This window comes from Microtus oregoni, unplaced genomic scaffold, assembly GCF_018167655.1.
Source record: "Microtus oregoni isolate MIOR12 unplaced genomic scaffold, Mior012 000043F_ref0000047, whole genome shotgun sequence".
NCBI classification, from domain to species: Eukaryota; Metazoa; Chordata; class Mammalia; order Rodentia; family Cricetidae; genus Microtus; species Microtus oregoni.
This window is the reverse complement of record NW_024543210.1, coordinates 10,652,593-10,672,623: the sequence shown is the minus strand read 5'-3', so window position 1 is coordinate 10,672,623 and position 20,031 is coordinate 10,652,593. Positions and strand designations below refer to the sequence as shown.

Sequence of the window (20,031 nt, the reverse complement as noted above, 5' to 3'; positions counted from 1 at the left end):
AGCCGGAGCAAGAACCTCTGCCCTCGCACTTTCTCACTCCAGAGTGGCCTCCTCGTGCGCACCCAGCACCTGAGATCTCCAGCTGCGTAGGGCATCAGTGCTCTCTGCTGTGGAGGGAGAGGATGGCCCAGCGCATCCAGTGTCTGAGAAGGAGCCCAAAATGTGGGGCCCCAGGGAGGAGGGTGAGGAGAAGAAGGAAGAAAGAGAAGAGAGTCTCACTGTGGAAGGCAAGAGAGAAAAGAAGAAAGTAGAAAGATTGATGACAATATAAGTATCTTCCTTACAAAGCCATTTACAGTTGCACAAAGGAAGGGTCGGAAACTTTGTGAAATTGAAAGGATGCATTTCTTTCTGAGTAAGAAAAAAAAACAGATGAACTTAGAAATCTACACAAACTACTTTACAACAGAGCAGGCAGTGTTCTCATTAAAGAAGAACGTAGGTCGGTTCAGTGGCTTTCTGTTTAAAAAAGGCAGTACCCAAAAAGTCTAGAAATACCATGGTAAAGAGCATCTGTGCAGCTCTTGGTTTAGATCAGGCATGAACTGCAAACTAGTGAAGAGGATCTGGAATTTCTTAATGCATCCAAAGCCTTCTGGCAAACCATTGCCAAAATCCAAAAAAATCTTCAAGCAAAGGTAGTAAAAAGAAATGGAACAGTTCTGGAACAACAAGGAAGTCAAAGCAAACCAAATGTCCTGAAATTCTGTCAGATGAATCCAGTAGAGATGAAGATGAGAAGAAAAATAAGGAAGAGTCTTCAGAAGATGGAGAGAAAGAATGTGAAGAGGAGCAACCATCAAAAAAGACAGCTCTCAAAGAAAAAGCAAAATGGAAGGTGCTGCTCAAAGTAACAAATCTTTAGAGAGTGCTGATGTTCAGAAGGCAGATAGCAGCGCCACCAAGAAGAATCAAACCAGTTCCAAAAAGAATCTGAATCTGAAGATCTGATGATGAACAATTAAAAAATTGAGCCGGGCGGTGGTGGCGCACGCCTTTAATCCCAGCACTCGGAAGGCAGAGGCAGGCGGATCTCTGGGAGTTCGAGGCCAGCCTGGTCTACAAGAGCTAGTTCCGGGACGGGCACCAAAGCTACAGAGAAACCCTGTCTTGAAAAACCAAAAAAAAAAAAAAAATTAAAAAATTGAAAAAACCACCTACAGATGAAGAGTTGAAGGAAACAGTGAAGAAATTACTGGCTGATGCTGACTTGAAGCAGATTTGTCAAGAGGTACATGAAAACTATCCTGCTTACAACTTAACTGTGAAGAAAGATTTCATTAAAACAACTGTAGAAGAGCGAATCTCTTCAACTGGAGGACAGATTGGAAGATAGGATTTATGTTAGCAAAGAGAATTTTTTTTCTTTTTTAAGTCTATTGCTGTTGGTAGACCTCGCTGTTGACCCTTTTGAGTGTATTTGAGCTTGCTGATTTAAATTGCATTTCCTTGCAATTTTCAGTTTAAGTCTTGCATGACAGTAATTATTCCTTGTTTTATAGTTTTCTTGGGTTATTTTTGGTTTGTTTGTTTGTTTGTTTGTTTTCGAGACAGGATTTCCTCTGTAGCTTTGGAACTTATCCTGGAACTTGAACTAGAGAGATCCGCCTGCCTCTGCCTCCTGAGTGCTGGGATTAAAGACATGCACCACCACCTCCTGGCTTTCTTGCTTTTATAGTTGTGCATTTTGGATTTCTTTATTGTAAGGTCATAGATTTCTGAACTGTTGTGGATTTTAGTGTACTTAATGTTAGCTTAAGACTCTTTTAATCAAAGCAAAAACTATTATAAGCATCATTTATATGTACAGAGGCTATTGCAGTATTTAGTATATGAAATATTTTGAATACACTTTCTGACAGTGAAAACATAGTGGCAGTTTGTTCATCATATTAGAGCACAGATGACGAGTTGGAACTTTCTGCATGTGTATATATGTCAAGTTGTCAGCATGACAGAAGTGACAGATGTTACTTTTGTATTTTTTTAAAAACCAATTTGTTTTATATAATTTCTTTTGTGCAGATCAATTTTTAAGCTCATGTAGGTAGATGTCTTTACGCTTGTAACTAAAGAACATCAGTGTTCATTAGGTAGCATGACGGAGCAGTCAGTTCAGTAGTTCAGTGGAAGCACTGAAGGGGACTGTCCAGTTCTGCTTTGCTCTGAAAGTGTCATCAACTTGTGGTATGTTAAGTGTCAAAGAAATTTTTTTTAATTTTTAGTTACAAACTGATTGGCCCATTAGCTCAGGCTTCTTATTAACTCTTATAACTTATATTAACCCATTATTCTTGTCTGTGTTAGCCACATGGCTCAGTACCTTTTTCAGCGAGGCAGTCTTCTTCTGTGGCTGGGCAAGGACTGCAGAGGATGGGCTTCCTCCTTCCCAGAATTCTCCTGTTCTCCTTGACCCACCTCTACTTCCTGTCTGGTTGTCCCGCCTATACTTCTTGCCTGGCTACTGGCCAATCAGAGTTTATTTAAAACATAATTGACAGAATACAGACCATTCTCTCACACACCACTTCCCCCTCTCTTTTTTTTTAAACAAAGGAAAATATCCATAATCCATTTTGGGGGGATGTGGATGTAGTTTTCCAGGATACTTCCTGCTGGTTGGGGGCACTGATAATCTTATGGGGACCGATAGAAAATTTAGAATTATGATCAAGTCCTGATTGGAGTATACTGTGAATCTTGATCTCAGGCAGCAGTCTTGAATCTGTTCTGGATGTAGAACTCAGACATCTGGGCCATCTGTTCCTACTGGAGATTTCTCAGGTGTCTTCCTTGATCAAACCTGATTTTTCTTACCTCAGAATAAATCCACAGCCTCTCATTTTCTGTGAAAACAAAATCAAAACCTCTTCTCCAAAGTAACATATCTTTTGACTTCAATTTTGAAGTCAAGGTATTTTCAAAATAGTTATCTTGGATTAATTCAGCAGCATTTATAAACAAATATATTTATTTATTTTTATAAACAAATATCTTTTAGCATCTGTTGCTCCTTCCTCGGCATTCAAACAGTTCAAAGAGAACATAATAACATACAGTATCCAGACTCTCTGTGTGTTTTTTCATCTTTATGTGGTTTTATTTTAACCACTATTTCTTTTATTTTTAATTTTTGACTTTTTGAGACAGAATTTCCTTGAACTCACAGAGATCTGCCTGCCTCTGCCTCCTGCGTGCTAGGATTAAAGGTGTGTGCTACCACACCTTGAATTCAGAGATCTGTCTGCCTCTGCCTCCCAAGCGTTGGGATTAAAGGCGAGTGCCACCATGCCTTGAACTCACCCACAGGTCTGCCAGCCTCTGTCTTCCAAGTGTTGGGATTAAAGGTGTGTGCCACCATACCCAACTACTCTCTTTTTTTTAAAAGGACTTTAACCTTTTTCTTTTCTCTCTCAAGCCTGCATATATTTTTAAACACACTGTAAACCATTTAGAGTTTTTTTTTGTCTTTGAATCTATCTTTATTGTATATTTCTCTTTTTATGACCACATGAGTCTTTAATTTGCTAAGCAATATGGGTAGGATTAAAGCTGTGGATTTGATGGCTAGATCCAGCCTATTTCTTAGCTTTCTGAGATTCTAGCCTCATGACTGAGGTACTATGTGTTTATTGCCACAATCCTATGGCATTTCAAGGTCCCTGCCACCAACAGAAAGTATGCGGTCAGCTTTTCATCAACACCATTTAATTGTTTCGTGGCAGGACCTCTTTAAAGAGCTGCAAGGTTTTTCAGCTAAAGCTGAGTCAGGAAGCCTCTTTTAAATGAGAGTGCTTGCCTCTAGCAAGCAGAGCCCACATGAGAAAATGCTGCTATCAATAAGCCATGCTTAACTCTATTCTTTTCTATCTAGAATTAACTTCCCAAGCTCTGTCAGGCTTTTTGTGGATGCAGGTGTCCACACACTGGGCACCATTTGTTGTCTGATGTTTTCTTTGTCTTGCCTGATTCCCTCAGTCATTAAGTCCCAAAGAAATCACACAGAGTTCTACATTAGTTATAAACTGATTGGCCATTTATCTCAGGTTTCTTATTAACTCTTATAATTTGTATATCCCATTATTCTTAGCTGTGTTAGCCGTGTGGCTCAGTACCTTATTCAGCAGGGCAGTCACATCTTGCTTCTTCTGTGGATGGATCAGGACTGCCGTCATAGGAATTTAATATTGAGTATAAACCAAAATCAACACATCAAAGTTTCAAAAACTGGGAGAGGGTGGAAAGGGTAAGCACACTTGGCTTATGTATAAGTAAATTGATAGTAACTAGTAACTAAACTTCTTTGACCATTATAATAATTATGATTTAAAGTATCAGATGTAATGCTAGAAGATGGTGTATGGGCAGTGTAGATATCTCTGATTAAAAGTATCAAATTGTAATATTGGCAATGTAGGTATTTCTCAAAAACCATACATTAAATTTCTTTGAAGTATTATAGAATGAAGGCTGTTTGATTTTAAATTTTGATCAATCAAGTAAAATGGTCTGCCCCTGAATTTAAATTTCATCTTTGACTGTCCTAATAACCTATTTCTGAATTATAAAAATAAGCTGCTTGACAGAGTGATAATTGATGTACTAACTGAGTGTTAATAATTTTTGCATCAGCTGGGTGGTGGTGGTGCACGCCTTTAGTCCCAGCACTCAGGAGGCAGAGGCAGGCGGATCTTTGTGACTTGGAGACCAGCCTGGTCTACAAGAGCTAGTTCCAGGACAGGCTCCAAAGCTACAGAGAAACCCTGTCTCAAAAAATAAAAAATATATAATTTTTATCATAAATCAGATATATTATAGTAATGTTGAGCATTAACAGGTATTTTCACATATTTGACTTTAGTATGCGTAGAGTGAAATGAAACAAGTAACTAAATGGGGACTAAAAATTGGCCTTTACTTTTAAATAATTTGTTATAAATCTTGGCAATAAACAATAAATTGATGTTTTAAATGTGTTGTAAAAAAATGGAAGGAAAGAGCTGACTCCACCTTGTCCTCTTACTTACAGGTAGATACACATGGTGATGGGCATACCTACCACCATTCAAAAGCATCACAATATTTTTTTAACTAAAAATAGGTATACAGCTGGGTGACAGTAGTGCACACCTTTAATCCCAGCACTTAGGAGGCAGAGGTAGGTGGATCTCTGAGTTCGAGGCCCGCCAGGACTGTAAAGTGAGTTCCAGGACAGCCAGAGTTGTTACACAGAGAACACCTGTCTCTGCCTCCAGAGTGCTGGGATTAAAGGTGTGCACTAACATTCTTGGTTTCCACTTGAATTTGAAAAAGTGAGAGTAAGAAATATGGGGAGATATGCAATTGGGTAGCCAAAGTAAAGCTGGAAGCAGCTCACATACTAACCTCGGTGAGGTCAGTAGTTACTCTGTGTGCTGATTAATGGTGCGCACACCACTTACAGTGAAACTTGTTGGACCCTAGAGTCCAATCGCCAAAGAGGAGTCGCCCCAAGAGACCATCTCTCACACCACAGCTGATGTAAAAGCATGAGGATTTTATTAATTCTGTCATGACAGGGTCTTTCAGCATTCAGGAGGCTAGAAAGACCCTGAATGGCTGGTACAGGCTATTTTTTAAAGGAAAAAACCACAGAAGGAAGGGGGTGTCTGGGGGTTGTTCTTTAACTATTATGATTAGCTTATTCAAAAGGGCTATTACCAGTAATTGGCTGGAGAGTGGTTGCCAGATCAGATGAGATAAGGAAAACATCTGAGGGTCACTTTGCCCCTTTCCCAGGGCCTAAGTCAAAACATCAGTAACTGAGTCAACACCTAAGGGTTATCTTTCCCCTATTCAATAACTGAGTTCTATTTGGAGAACATTCACAAGGACTCAGGGAGGTGATGGAAAGTTCCCAACATTTCAGTACATGTGTGGGCAATTTGTTAGGTCCTTGGTTCCCAGGGGGGATCTGAGAGGGCTCAGAATTGTCAGAAATGGCTTCAGAATTGTCTTAAAGTTCTACAAACTAATATAGTGAAGTCTCTTTTGGCATCATACTTCAGCTCTCTGGAAGTGTTCGCTTTTAAATGAAAGCATTGCCTAGCAAACTACCGGGCACTAATAAGCTAGATGATTTGTGGGCCAGACAGCTGTGGCATCCTGGTCATTCCCTCACTCCTAGCCAAACTGCATAGTGAAGATAGCTGATTTGATTCCCTTTGGGAGCTGCAGAGCCCTGTCTACAACATGTGATTGTTGTACAGTTTATGTTGAACAGAACTGTTAATTTTTGCTTTTGTGTGCATGATTCTTCTTAGGATGTGGAGGCTCAGCAGGTTAGTGAAGCAGAATCAACAAGAGAACAGTTACAAGATCTGCAAGACCAGATAGCTAGGCAGAAAGCCTCTAAACAAGAGCTGGAGATGGAGCTGGACCGGATGAAACAGGTAAGGAGAGGGACCTCTTTCCCAGGAGAGTTGATAGCACAGGCTCAAGTATTAGTGGAAGGTAGGAGCTTGCCAGTTCCTTTTGCTTTTCCATCCCACCTACTTTAGTTTTTTTTATGGATATTATTATTGTTTATATGCATGATGTATCAGTATAGGCACATACATGCCATCTGTGTGCCACTGCTTGCTTGTGGAAGTCAAAGGACAACTTGTGGGGTTGGTTTTCTCCTTCCACATTTGCATGGGTTCTAGGTATTGAACTCAAGTTGTCAGGCTTGAATTGTAAGCACCATTACCTATCAAGCCTTCTTTTTTGTTGTTGTTGTTGTTTTGTTTTGTTTTTATTAGGGAGGGTTTCCTGCCTCTGCTCTCAAGTGTTGTTAGGATTAAAGGCGTGTACCACCACTGCCTGGCATGAATTTTTCTTTAGAACTTATTATGGGAATAATACTTAAAAGTAACAGGAGAAAAACCAAGCAAAGACCTGCAAGGCATGTGTGTTGCAGGCTGTCTTAGGTAATGTAATTGTAAGATTAGTTGTCCTTTCAGAATTGCATTTCAGTTTATTCAAAGAGCTGCTATGTATTAAAGATCAGCAGTTTCATGCATTTGATTTATTGTGACAGATGTTTCTCTGCACCCTCTCAAATGCCATTTGTAAAGGATGAAGTAGAGAAGCATAAGCTGACCATAGCTGAGGGCTACTCACTCATCAGAGATCCCAGATGTAAAGTATTTAATTTTAGGATTAAATGTGTACCTTATTAAGTAAGTTTAACCTTGAATTTGTAAAGACTAGAACATGGAAGAATTCTTGTAACACTCCTAGTAAATCTTTACTGGGTTGTCAGCCTTGTATTCACCGGCCCTTATTTCATATTTTTAAAAATCATTTATGAACATTAAATTACTGACAGCATCAGTCTTTATCATAGATAGCAAATATCTTCTTCAGTTTGTTGTCATGATCAATAGTAATATTCTGTAATAAATCTTACATTCACAAATGATGGTGCAGTCTTTCTTACTGCTGTAAGGTAAGAATAGCTTGTATTTTCTGATGATTTATCCTGTTAGCATGTATTTCAGAGGCAGTGTTCACAGCATCATGCTGACTTGTTTTCATCAACCCATCCAAATCCATGCCTGGTCCATTCTGTGTGGTTGTGGCATGGAATGAGTGCTCAATATGAGTCAGTGTGGGGTTTGGGCTCTGGAGATGGCATGGAGCATGCTTATTGATTTATTCATGCCTTACACTAGGAATTCCATTACATGGAAGAAGATCTGTATAGAACAAAGAGCACCCTGCAAAGCAGAATTAAAGATCGAGAGGAAGAAATTCAAAAACTAAGGAACCAGGTAGGAATGAGGGAAGTGCGTGACCTGAGTTGCTTCAGTACGGCTTTCTCGTTCCATGTCGTTCAGGATTTTATGTGAGGGTTTGAGCTGCTGTAGACTTTTCATCTTACACCACTTGAGTCTTCATTTGCAATACACTATGGCTTTCTTCTGTAGAAGTAGCCCCTTCATCTGAGGCTGGACTTATCTCCAAAACTGCATGACTTCTGATCTCAGTTTGAGCATGCTGATTATCATGTGGTTTCTTTTTCCTAACAAAAAATTGACTAATCTTTGTAGTATCAATTAGTAGGATATCTATAAAGTCATGATATTTTTCCTAATTCTAAAAATGTAAAAGAATGTAATATATAATATAAACTAATAATATACTTTCCACGCTTTTATAACTATTCTGTGACGAAGAAAAAACATAGACAAAATAAACCTTAATCATTGTCCCTTTTGTAAAGTTTACAAAAAAAAAAGAATTTTTTTTGAGACAGGGTCTCACTTTGCTGGTGTGAAACTCACTGTATAGATCAGGCTGGCCTCTCAAGCTCATAGAGATCTGTCTGTTTCTGCCTCCTGAATAATGGAATTAAAGGTTTGTGCCACAATGACAAGCCTCAAAAAGTTGCTTTTTGATGGGGGTAGGCTTAAACTATAAGGCCTAGAAAGAAAATGCGAGCTACCCTTTATGCAACTTAAGAGAAGAAAGGTTTTTTTTTTCCTTTTCTTTCATTATTTTCTGTTTATTTGTTTTTGTTTTTCGAGACAGTTTCTCTGTGTAGCCCTGGCTGTCCTGGAACTTGCTTTGAAGATCAGGTTGGTCTCAAACTCAGAGATCCACCTGCTTCCGCCTCTCAAATGCTGGGATTAAAGGCATGTACCACCATTGCCCAGCTAAGAAGAAAGGTTTCTTAGAGCAGGCACAACAGGTACTAGTCATAGAAAACAAACTGATAAATTGAATTAATCGAAATTTAAGTTTCTGCTTACAAAAGAAAAAAAAAAGGTCGTACAGAAATGAGAGGAGGACAGTCACTGACTGGGAGAAGAGGCTTCTTGCGCCTCCTCAGCCTTCCTCATGCTTCCTCAGACATGTCCTACATGGCCCAGCTCTGGGAAGCAAACAGCCACCGTAAGGGCAAAAGACTTGAACAGACCTTTTCCAGAGGGTTAGATGAGTTTGTGAGTAGCTAACAGGTAACTAGGATGTGTCCCACTCACTCCCAAGATAGGGGCTCAGCATTCAGGTTAGAGCAAGCAGCCCGTGCTGCTGGCTTTTGCACAGCATTGGGGAAATTGGCTCCCCCTTTATTTTATTATCTATCTATCTATCTACCTATCTACCTACCTACCTACTACCTACCTATCTATTTTAAGACAAATATTTAAGTCTTGCGGTTTTGTCCTGGCTGATCTTGAATGTGCTGTGGTCCTTCTACCTCAGTCTCCCAAATTCGGGGCATCTACATGGTGGCTCAGCAGTCATCTGTAATTCTAGTTCCAGGGAATCCAGTACCCTCTTCTGGCCCTCATGACCAGTAGGCATGAATACGGTATGCAGACGTGCATGTGGGCACAACACCAATACACATGAAATAAAATAAAAACAAAAAGATAAAAATGTATAGAATGATGTGGCAGTTTAGCTAAGTCTGCTCTGTATTCCCCTGAAATTCCACTTCCAGGAAACCCAGGAACAGGCAAAAGCAAACTTTTAAAAGTGGGTTGTGTCTGGTGATGGAAATGCTCTGTTCTGTCCAAAGTTGTTTGGCGAGGGGATCATAGAGCTCATTTTTCAGGGTGCCACACTATTGAACTGTGGATTTGGAATCCCACTGAAGAAGTTTGAACTGTGGCTTGTAAACTTGACCATGCCAGCTGCAGTAAGAAGTGCAGTTTACAGTGTGTCTTCATGTCACGTTTGCATTCATCTTGCAAAACCAGAAGAGAAGCTCAGCTTGGTGCTACCTACCTATCTATAACCTCAGTATTCTGAGACTGAGGCTGGATGGTCATGAGTTTGAGGCCAACCTGGGCTATGTAGTGAGTTCAGAGCTACAAAAGGAGACTCGGTCTCTTAATAACAAAGAAGTTAACATAATAATACATATATACTATGTGTTATATACGTTCTAGGAAATATTACATTCTCTGTTACATTCTTTAATTGCTGGTGTGCGACCTACTGATGTAGTTCAAAAATCACTTCTAGCCAGTGAGAAATCTCTATCACTGTACAGATTTGAAGACCCAGTTCATGTCCTTTTGTCCTTTCTATACCATGTACCATTGAGCCTATGAACTGATTAAGTGAACACTTTCCCCTGCAGCTTACCAACAAAACTTTAAGCAACAGCAGCCAGTCGGAGCTAGAAAGCCGACTCCATCAGCTGACAGAGACAGTCATCCAGAAGCAGACCATGATAGAGAACCTCAGCACAGAAAAGAACTCCTTAGTCTTCCAACTAGAGCGCCTGGAGCAGCAGGTGCACTCTGTCTCCACTGGGCCCAGCAGCGGATCCTCCATTAACATGTCTGGAATTGACAGTGGTGAAGGTAACACTGGAAAGAACATGGCAACAAAACATAATTTTGAAAAATTACAGAAAGACCATTTTTTCAAGGATCTGTAATGATTCTTTTCTTGGTGTGAGACCTGGTCCCTGGGCTGTTAGGATAACCCTTAGAAAGATGTATATGGACTTAGGCCTCACAGCTGTCAGACTTGGAGAAATAGGGCCTTGGATTGGGAAGCGTGTTGGAATAATAAGACACTTGACAAGCAAGGCAGGAATTCCGTAGTTTAGAAATTTCAGGACATTTAAAGGAAATGTGTTTTCATGATCCCTTATTAAATGGCTATTAGTGTTGAAGTCTGTGTTAATTTGCATGTTTGTCCATGCACTTTAATAATAACAAAATTTGAAGATTTTTAAGATGCGTATTCAAAATAAGTACATCAGCACCAATATCAGAATTTTAATCTCATGACTTCATGAAACCCATATGCAGTCATAGAGCAAATTTCTCAGTTCTTTGACTTTAACACTCCTTTAAAAATGAAAAAATTTAAAGAGGATGCCATGTATGAGGATCAGTTGTAATGTAAGTAGGGTGGCCAGTGAAAAATCCAGTTGAAAAGCAACACGTTATTAAAGTTCCAAGAGGAGCCGGGTGGTGGTGGCGCACACCTTTAATCCCAGCACGTAGGAGGCAGAAGCAGGTGGATCTTTGTGAGTTCGAGGCCAGCCTGGTCTACAAGAGCTAGTTCCAGGACAGGCTCCAAAACTACAGAGAAACCCCGTCTTGAAAAAAAAAAAAGAAAAGCAAAACAAACAAAGTTCCAAATGATGAGAATGTGAACTGCAAGGAGGCCTGGAGGAAGTGTTCCAAGTAACCGGAAGAATAGATGCAAAAGCATCGGGGGCGTGTGTCTCTGATGATTCAGGACCAGGAAGGAGTGAGGCTGAGAGTAGTATAAGGTGAATTCAGAGAACTTGGAGAAGGCTGCATAGACCTGCATAAAGACTTCACTCTAAGTAAGGTAGGGATCTGATTTGTTCTGTATTATGATGTCTGGACGACACAGACCTGGCATGGTGATGTGATTCAGTGGTCAGAGTGGGATTGGTGGGGGATGGAGGGAATATGAGAATTTATTTGAAAAGTGAGCTGGTAGAGTTTACTGAAAAGCTTGCAAAAAAAAAAAAAGAGTGAAGGATTTTGGCTTGAGTGGATGGAAGGGTGGAATTGTTATATACCAGAATGGGAAGACACCAAGAGAAGGAGTTGGCTATGGAGAGAAAGAGACTGGAGTCATAGTTGGTACATGAGTTGGTGTCCTGAGTGATCCAGAAGAAAGAGATAGTTGGATGTTTGGAGTGGGGTGGAGCTGGAGTGCCCATCTAGGAATCTAGGAGCCAGCGTTCTTGGTGTCCAGAACCACTGACCTCTCTTAAAGTCAAGGCCCAGGAATGTTGTTTCTTGCAAGCACCAGATATTGTGAACTTTTTAGTGTCTAGTAAAATTTTGTGGAAATTGAAGCATTTTCTGTAGTTGATCTGTGTTATAATTTCTTTTACTCTAAGGGCAGTGCTTAGAAAGTTGGCCTTAAGAAATTCTTCCTTTTACAATATGATACATTTTCAACTCTAGTTTTCTTAGAAAGTCAATTTTGCTATCAGTATGTTAATCTGTTCTCTTATTTAAACAGGGACACGCCTGCGAAATGTTCCTGTTCTTTTTAATGACACAGAAACTAATCTGGCAGGAATGTATGGAAAAGTTCGCAAAGCTGCTAGCTCCATTGACCAGTTTAGGTAAGCACTGCCACTCAGGATGAGTGACGGCCTCAACTATTTTAATAATGTCTTCCAGGTAGTACAGCCACCCTGAGCCCTTTGGCCTAATATTTATTTTGGCCCTAATATTTAAAGTAGCGGTTCCCTTATTCCTTTGTGATACTCCCAAGCTGTGAAGTTGTCTTAGGCAGTCGGCCAGTGCCTAAGCATTGTTGAACATTTTCAGTCCTTTCCGTCCTCTTCCAACAAACTCTACCAAGAGCAGTAGGTAGATTCATTTCTCTCTCTCTCTCTCTCTCTCTCTCTCTCTCTCCCTTCCTTCCTTCCTTCTTTCCTTCCCTACCCGCTCCTTCCCCCCCCTTCCTTCCTTTCTCTCTTTTTTTTTTATTCTTCAAGACAGGGTTTCTCTGTAATCCTGGCTGTCCTGGAACTCACTGTGTAGACCAGGCTGGCCTCGAACTCAGAGATCCACCTGTCTCTGCCTCCCAGTGCTAGGATTAAAGGAGGGCACCACCTTGCATGGCTGCAGCTGTCATCACTCACTGAAACCAGTCCCAGCACTAAGGAGACAGATAGGATCATTTGAGCTCGTGAGATCAAGACCAGCTTGGACCATATATTGAGACTTCCTCAGAACAGCTCACTGAAAGTGTCCTTGTGGTGTCTCATTCAGTTCTTCATCGTGGGTTTGAAGATGCTCACTATAGAGCTGAACAGTGTACGATATAACTTGTTTTATGTATGCCCATAAGTAATATTTAGAATTTATGTTATGCATTTACATACAGACTTTTTATGCTTGCAAGCATCCACTTTTCCTTTTTTTTTCCTCTGTTTTTTTTGTTGTTGTTGTTGTTTTTGTTTTTTCAGTAGCTATGAATCCAGTCCTGTAGAGCTATGTAGAACAGGCTGACCTCAAACTCAGAGAGCTCCTTCTGCCTCTGGCTCCTGAGTACTGGGATTAAAGGTGTGCACCACCACTGCCCAGCACAAGCATCCATTTTATAAAGAAAATATTTTAACAGTTTACCTAGAACCTTGATGAATTTCATATCTAAAAAACCCTCTAATATGCCAATTTTCCGCTGAGTGTTTATAGTTAGACTTGGTCTTAATGGATTGTATGATAAGAGTAATGTTTTCTTAGCCTTTCTAAATCAGAATAGAGCTGTTTTGTTTTGTTTTTTAATTGTATAACTATTTTTGAAAGAATATTTATTTTTAATATTTTTTTAGATTTATTTTATATGCATGAATGCTATATCTGCATGTACACCTGTAGGCCAGAAGAGGGTGGCAGATCTCATTACAGATGGTTATCAGCCACTATGTGGTTGCTGTTAATTGAACTCAGGACCTCTGGAAGAGCACCCAGTGCTCTTAACTGCTGAGCCATCTCTTTGGTCCTCTCTGCAGTGGTGTTTATAAATAAATAAATAATAGCTGGGTGGTGGTGCACACCTTTAACTCAAGAGGCAGAGGCAGGCAGATCTCTGTGAGTTCAAGGTCAACATGGTTTACAGAGTGAGTTACAGGACACCCAGAGCTATACAGAGAAACCTTGTCTCAAAAAGAGAGACAGAGACAGTTCTGAAGCCACAGGACTTTAGTCACTGTCCGAATAAAGCACGTGTATTCAGCATAGCACCTGTAGAAAACTTCCCTGTGTGAGAGCTCTAGTGACAATAAGAGGAAGGAAAGGAGCAGCCTGCAAAGAGCTGTGAGCAGAGAGGGTGGATATCACACTGCTTCTGCCACATTCATGCACGTGTCTGCCTGAGTTTGTTTTTTCTGTTTCGTTTGTTTGAGACAGGGTCTCACTTTGTAGGTGTAGTCCAGGCTTGCTTCAAACTCACACAGGTCTGTCTACCGGTACTGAGATTAAAGGTGCTTACCACCAAACCTGGCCCTCCTTGAATTCCTATGGTTTAGTCCTCTTGGGAAAACGTATCTATGCAGAAGTTTTTAGATCAACATTCCCAAATAAATGCTTGTACTGAAGTTTTAATAGCTAACTTCAAATAACAATTGAAGTATTTGTTTGCCCTTCCTGTTGGTCATTTTATGTGATCATGTGAGTCTACAATAAAAATTTCCTCTGTGGTAGTCACAGGAATAGTGTGAATGAGTGATTTTTAAAAGACATCAGCTAGAGTGGGTGGCGGTGGTACACATCTTTAATTCCAGAACTTGGGAGGCAGAGGCACATGGACTTCTGTGAGTTTGAGGCCAGACAGGTCAACAAAGCAAGTTCCAGGACAGTCAGGGCTACACAGTGGAAAGCTGTCTCAAAAAAACAAAAGCAAAAACAAAACCAAATAAACAAACAAAAGCATTGGATATTAGCCAGGCAGTGGCAATACATGTCTTTAATCTCAACACTCGGGAGGCAAAGGCAGGTGGATCTCTGTGAGTTTGAGGCCAGCCTAGTCTACAAAGCGGGTTCCCGGACAGTTACACAGAGAAACCCTGTTTCGAAACAAAAACACACACAAAAGGATGTCAACTCAAGAAGATTTGCTTTGAGTATAATTCCTTTTTTCTTACCTGTTTGTACAGTATCCGCCTGGGAATTTTTCTCCGAAGATACCCCATAGCACGAGTGTTTGTAATTATCTATATGGTGAGTAAATTTATTTGAAAAAGTAATGTATACTTGATTTCTGTCTGTTGTTTTGGCTGCTAATCTTACTCATATTTTACTAATTAGCTTTGAAAGAAAATAGAACTCATTTTTGGTAATTGAACTTTTAAGTTAGCCATTTATTATGTTGAGAACATAAATTGCTCAGAGGCTTTTTCTGAAGATAAAGTTAGCTGCAATGTAGTTTGTCGCCTCCATTTTTAAGCCTGTCTAATGACAACAAAAGTACAGTAAAAACAACTGATTTCATTTTTATTTTAACGCTGTAAAGTTGCTTTATTTTCATGTGTTTTACTTTATTTTTCTAGAAGGATCTCAAGGCTGATTTGTTTCCTTCTGGGCTGTTTAGTTGCACAGAACCAGCTGCAGTAGTTGGGTTCTGGTTCATGTGTGCTATGCTGACAAGCCACTCACTGTGCTAAGTGGGGCATCTCTAAGAGGTTAGGGCCTACTGTGAAAAGAAATTTCTATGTGATCCACTAAAGGGAAGAGCTATTCCTCAAATAAAAAGGTTTAGGAAAGATGGATGGGTGGGGAGGAAGAAAAACAGGAAGGACATCAGAAAGGATTCAAAGTGCACCACACAGGGGCCGCCTGTCCAGGCACCTGCCACCGTGAGTGTTGTGGGTACCAGTCGGAATTAGATGCTGTGTGTGCTGCCTACAGAATTTACACATCCCAACTAATGGATCCTTATGTCATTCATACTGTCCCGAGGGAGCCAGAAGTTTGTCACAAATTCAACCTCTGCCACTGATTCATTGCTCCTGTCAAGGGTACTTTCCCATCTCTTCACCAAAGCTGGCTAAACTGTCTCAGATCACCAGTCATTAACTTTCTCACCAGGACTTGCCAGCCAACACCTGTCTGCCTCACAGTGCTTTCCCAGCTCTGCACAGTCACCTGCTTGGCTGTTCCTGCAGAATCATGCGAGTCACAAGTGTTTGGTGTTCAGGCCTCTCCTCTCAACTAGGAGATCTGCAGTCTGCAGCTCTCTGTTCCTGAGCTCATTGGCTCCTTTGATCAGCCAGTAAACATGTACCGAGCCCCTGCTGTGTTTCAGACTCTGTCCTAGAGGGGTACAAAGACAAGGCATGGTCCCTGTCCTCCCTGCACAGTCCTTAGACAGAGACTGACTGACACATGAATTGTTTTTCCTCCCTCTAGGCTTTGCTTCATCTCTGGGTCATGATTGTCCTGCTGACTTACTCACCAGAAATGCACCATGACCAACCGTATGGCAAGTGAGCCGAGCCATTGTCCAGAGCTGGGATCTGCAGGAAGACCAACACCTGAGACTGCTCGGAATAGTGCACAAGATGGTTTCATGGTGGAAAGCTTTTAATTTTAAGTTATTACTCTGGTGTCTGACTCTCCCTTATTTCCATGAGAGTCTCTAAATGCAGACAGTAATTTGACAAATTCAGCTCTGCTTTTTCTGAGTACAATTGCCCTAAATATGGAGAGAGAGAGACCTGGGGTGGTTGTTCTGTAGAGACATTTCTATATTTTAGGTGACACTGATTATGGGTTATAATCAGGGAAACTAATTATATTTAAGAAAAATAAAAAGATTTCTTTTTAATAACTTAGTGTGCTTTATATTTTCATATATTTAACTGCAAATATTTAATTTTTACATTTTAGATTCCTGATTGGTATAACTCTTTTTAAATACATAAATAAATTTCGCTGTGCATTTTTCTTTTAAATAATGATTTTTAATCCCTGTTTAAAGAAGACCTCTCCAATGGTTAGTAATGAGTGGGGCTGGAAGTCACAGCCACGGTCGCTAAGTGACAGCAGTGGTTCCGTGCTGTGCTGCTCTCTGCCTCTGTGTTATCTTGCTTTTCCCCAGCATTTATCTCAGAGTCAGTTCATGGGTGTTGTAGCCCCTGCTTAGAGCATGTGCAAGATGTCTGTTTACCAACACTATAGCTGGACACTGTGGTTAACCTTTGAAAGGGGACATTTTCTGTATGACCAGCATAATCTTTGAATTGTCTTTCCTCTTCATCTTTGTCTAGAGTCACATGTGCTTTGTCACCCTGGTCCTGGTGGTCTCTTTTATGTACTTAATACACATGGTTCTTGGTGAGTGGGAGCAGTCCTTTTCTTGGGCCACTTGGTGCCAGCTGAGAACCTTGGTGACACCATTGCCGTGACTAGAACTGGCCTGCAGGGAGCAGAAAGCCCTAGACCCTTGCACATTATGGAATGCTTCTTTCCTACTTCTTGCCCTCAAATCAAGTTTTTGAGGTCATATTAGGTATGATTGGGCTTTTGTTTTCAGTGTGGCAAAAATGAAAAGGGCAGGTGTTTCACATCATATAAACAGGGACTTGGCATAGAGTTTGGCACTGAATCTCAGAGATGGATAGCAGGAGCCTTACTGGGGATGATGCATCACAGTCTGAACTGTGGAGTCAGGTCTATCTCTGACACAGAAGGGAAAAATTCAGTCTTGTTAATGGATTTTAAGATTTTTTTCTCCTAATTTGGAAACATTTCTGGAAAATGATTAAAACCAGGTTCCACCCTTAAAATGGAAAACAGCACATGCTCGCTGGTTGTGTTGCCGGACTTCCCGTCTTTGTGTCCTCCGGGCTTTTGTTGTGACATCTGTGAGTCTTTTGTCCACTCTGCACATTCTTGGCTTTGGTGGTGTTTGACTAAGTGTTTCCGGGACTGTGGCTCTGCCATCACTTGTCTTTAATTGAGTTACAGACTCGTTACTCTTGACCACTCACAAACTGGGCAAGGGAATGCGAAACTGACCTCATTAGAGGGCTCGCAGTAAGGCAAGGTCAGTGGAGTCTTTCTAGGTCCAGTACATGTACTCAAAGGGATTCCAGACATGCACGGAGTTCTCGGACTGCTTTGTATTATTGATAGGTGTCAGTTGAGAAACAAGATGATTTTAAAAATTCCCTTTCGAATTGCTGGGTGATGGTGGTACATGCCTTTAATCCCAGCATTTGGGACACGCAGAAGCAGGTCCCAAATTGAACCTCAGTGAGTTCAAGGCCAGCCTGGTCTACGTAGTGAGTTCCAGGAAAGCCAGGACTGTTTTACAGAGAAATCCTGTCAAAAAACAAAATTTCCCTTTCTAGACATTGGCCTTTATGAAAACCACTATTTCTACTGCCACTTAACAAAATTTTTCAAGGAAAGACTTTTGTTAGGTTTGATTAGTTTTTTGAAAACAGGGTTTTTTTTCTGTGTAACTGTCTTGGAACTTGCTTCGTAGACCAGGCTGGCCTCAAATTCACAGACATCCGCCTGCCTCTGCCTCCTGCATGCTGGGATCAAGGGCATGTGCCACCACCACCAGGCTCCAAGGAAAGAACTTTAAACACATGGCAGAGACTGATCTCTCATTGGGGAGTACAATGTGAAGGGGCCAGAGTCCAGCCATTTGCCCAGCTTACCTGTGGGGTAGGGCACACTCCTTAGACCTCACTGGGCTCCAGTCCCCTGTTGCCAGGGGCAACTTAGTGCTGGAAGCTGCGGAGTGGACCTCAGTGTGGGTACAAAGGAAGGAGCTGGTGATGCCTGAGAGTCAAGGACCAATGGCCCAAGATGCTTGAGGATGTGATTGGCCTTGAGAAACCTGATGGAGAAACATTGGATCTTTCTCCACTTCAGTCTCTTAGCACTAAGGAATGATCTGTCTGAGGAGAAAGGCGAATTGCACCGGTGGCTAGCAGCCAGTGTAACTACAGAGCTGTATAGCAGAACCCTCAAAACCAGCCTGGCCTGCCATGGATAGCTGTTAAGGTTTGTATGTAAACTCCTCCATAGCTCTTGGTCCCCAGCAGGTGGCACTGTAGAGGTCAGACCTGACTGGCAGAAGTCTGCCACTAGGGGCAGGCCTTGGGCTACAGTCTAGCCCCACTTCTCTGTCTTCCTAACCTGCTAGGATGTAGAGCAAGTAGCTCATGGCTGCATGGCCCCCGCCATGCCTTCCCTTCATGAAGGATGGTACCTCTCAAACCACAAGTCAGAGTGACCTTTCCAGGTATTCCTTTCAGGATATATGTAATCCGATAAAATATATATGATCAGAAGGAAGAGTTTATGTTGCCCAAGGTTTCTGTCTCACCCAGTCCTGTAGCCATTCAGTCCCAAAGAAACACACAGAGGTCTGCATTAATTATAAACTGATTGGTCTGCTAGCTCAGGCTTCTTATAACTTATATTAGTCCATAATTCTTGTCTGTGTTAGCCACGTGGCTCTCATCTTGCTTCCTCTGCGGCTGGGTTATGACTGCAAACTGAATCCTCTTCCCACAGTTCTCCTGTTCTCCTAGGCCGGCCTCTACTTCCTGCCTGGTTGCCCCCTCCATACTTCCTGCCTGGCTACTAGCCAGTCAGCATTTTATTAAACAAGTATAAGAAACACATCTTTACAGGGTAAAACTATTGTCCCACAGCAAGTTTATTTGGGGATTTGGATCTGAAGGGCTAGAAGTCTAGATGTTCATAGATATGGTGAGAGTGTGGCACCAGGAGCATGAACCCAAGAGGTCACATCTTAATCACACACAGATAAAAGAGCAGGAAATAGAGTAAGGTTACAAACCCCCAGTCTCGTCCACACTGTTGTACTTCCAGTACCCATGACCTTCCGAAGCAGCACCAGGACCAAGTGTTCACATGTGTGAGTCTATCGGGGGCATTTCTTGTCCAGGCTATACTCTGCCCTTCATCCCAATGGGTTTATGGCCATATCACAAGGCAAAATGCAGCTGGTCTGACTTCAAATGTCCTGGCCTTTAACAATCTTAACATTGTTCAAAAACTCAATCTCTTGGGCTGGAGAGAAGGCTCAGTGGTTAAGGTCCTGAGTTCAGTCCCCAGCAACCACATGGTGGCTCACAACCATCTGTAATGAGATCTGGTGCCCTCTTATGGCCTGCAGGGATACATGCAGGCAGAATCCCTAGAATACTATATACATAATAAATAGATTTAAAAAAAATTCAATCTCTTCCATATAATATATTTTGATTATATTCTCAATCCCTCAAGTCCTCTTAGTTCCTTGGTAGCTGTCGGGATGGGGGAACCAGTTTTCTTCAATGGCGTGACATGGGGCATATCAACCTATAGACAGAAGTTTCTGTCTAGCTTGGACCCGCAGCCATTCAGTCCCAAATAAACACACAGAGGCTTGTATTAATTAAAAACTGACCTATTGCTCAGGCTTATTACTACTTTTTACAACTTAAGTTAACACATAATTCTTATCTATGTTTAGCCATGTGGCTTAGTACCTTTTTTCATTAAGGCCTTC

At 41.3% G+C, this 20,031-nt stretch overlaps 1 protein-coding gene and 1 pseudogene across 3 annotated transcripts in view; both read left to right on the top strand.

The window, feature by feature from the left end:
* Golga5 (golgin A5) overlaps nt 1–16,320 on the top strand; it is a 33,385-nt gene extending 17,065 nt beyond the window's left edge. For 2 of the 3 annotated variants that reach the window (XM_041633357.1, XM_041633358.1), the window contains exons 8-13: nt 6,303–6,431; nt 7,698–7,796; nt 10,118–10,343; nt 12,001–12,106; nt 14,648–14,711; nt 15,900–16,320. In XM_041633357.1, coding sequence (XP_041489291.1) covers nt 6,303–6,431; nt 7,698–7,796; nt 10,118–10,343; nt 12,001–12,106; nt 14,648–14,711; nt 15,900–15,980 — 705 coding nt within the window. In that variant the 3' untranslated portion in view covers nt 15,981–16,320. The remainder of the gene's footprint in view (nt 1–6,302; nt 6,432–7,697; nt 7,797–10,117; nt 10,344–12,000; nt 12,107–14,647; nt 14,712–15,899) is intronic. The other variant, XM_041633359.1, reaches the window with a different exon arrangement.
* Nucleotides 61–1,081, top strand: LOC121434424 (annotated as a pseudogene).
* Nucleotides 16,321–20,031: the final 3,711 nt, after the last annotated feature.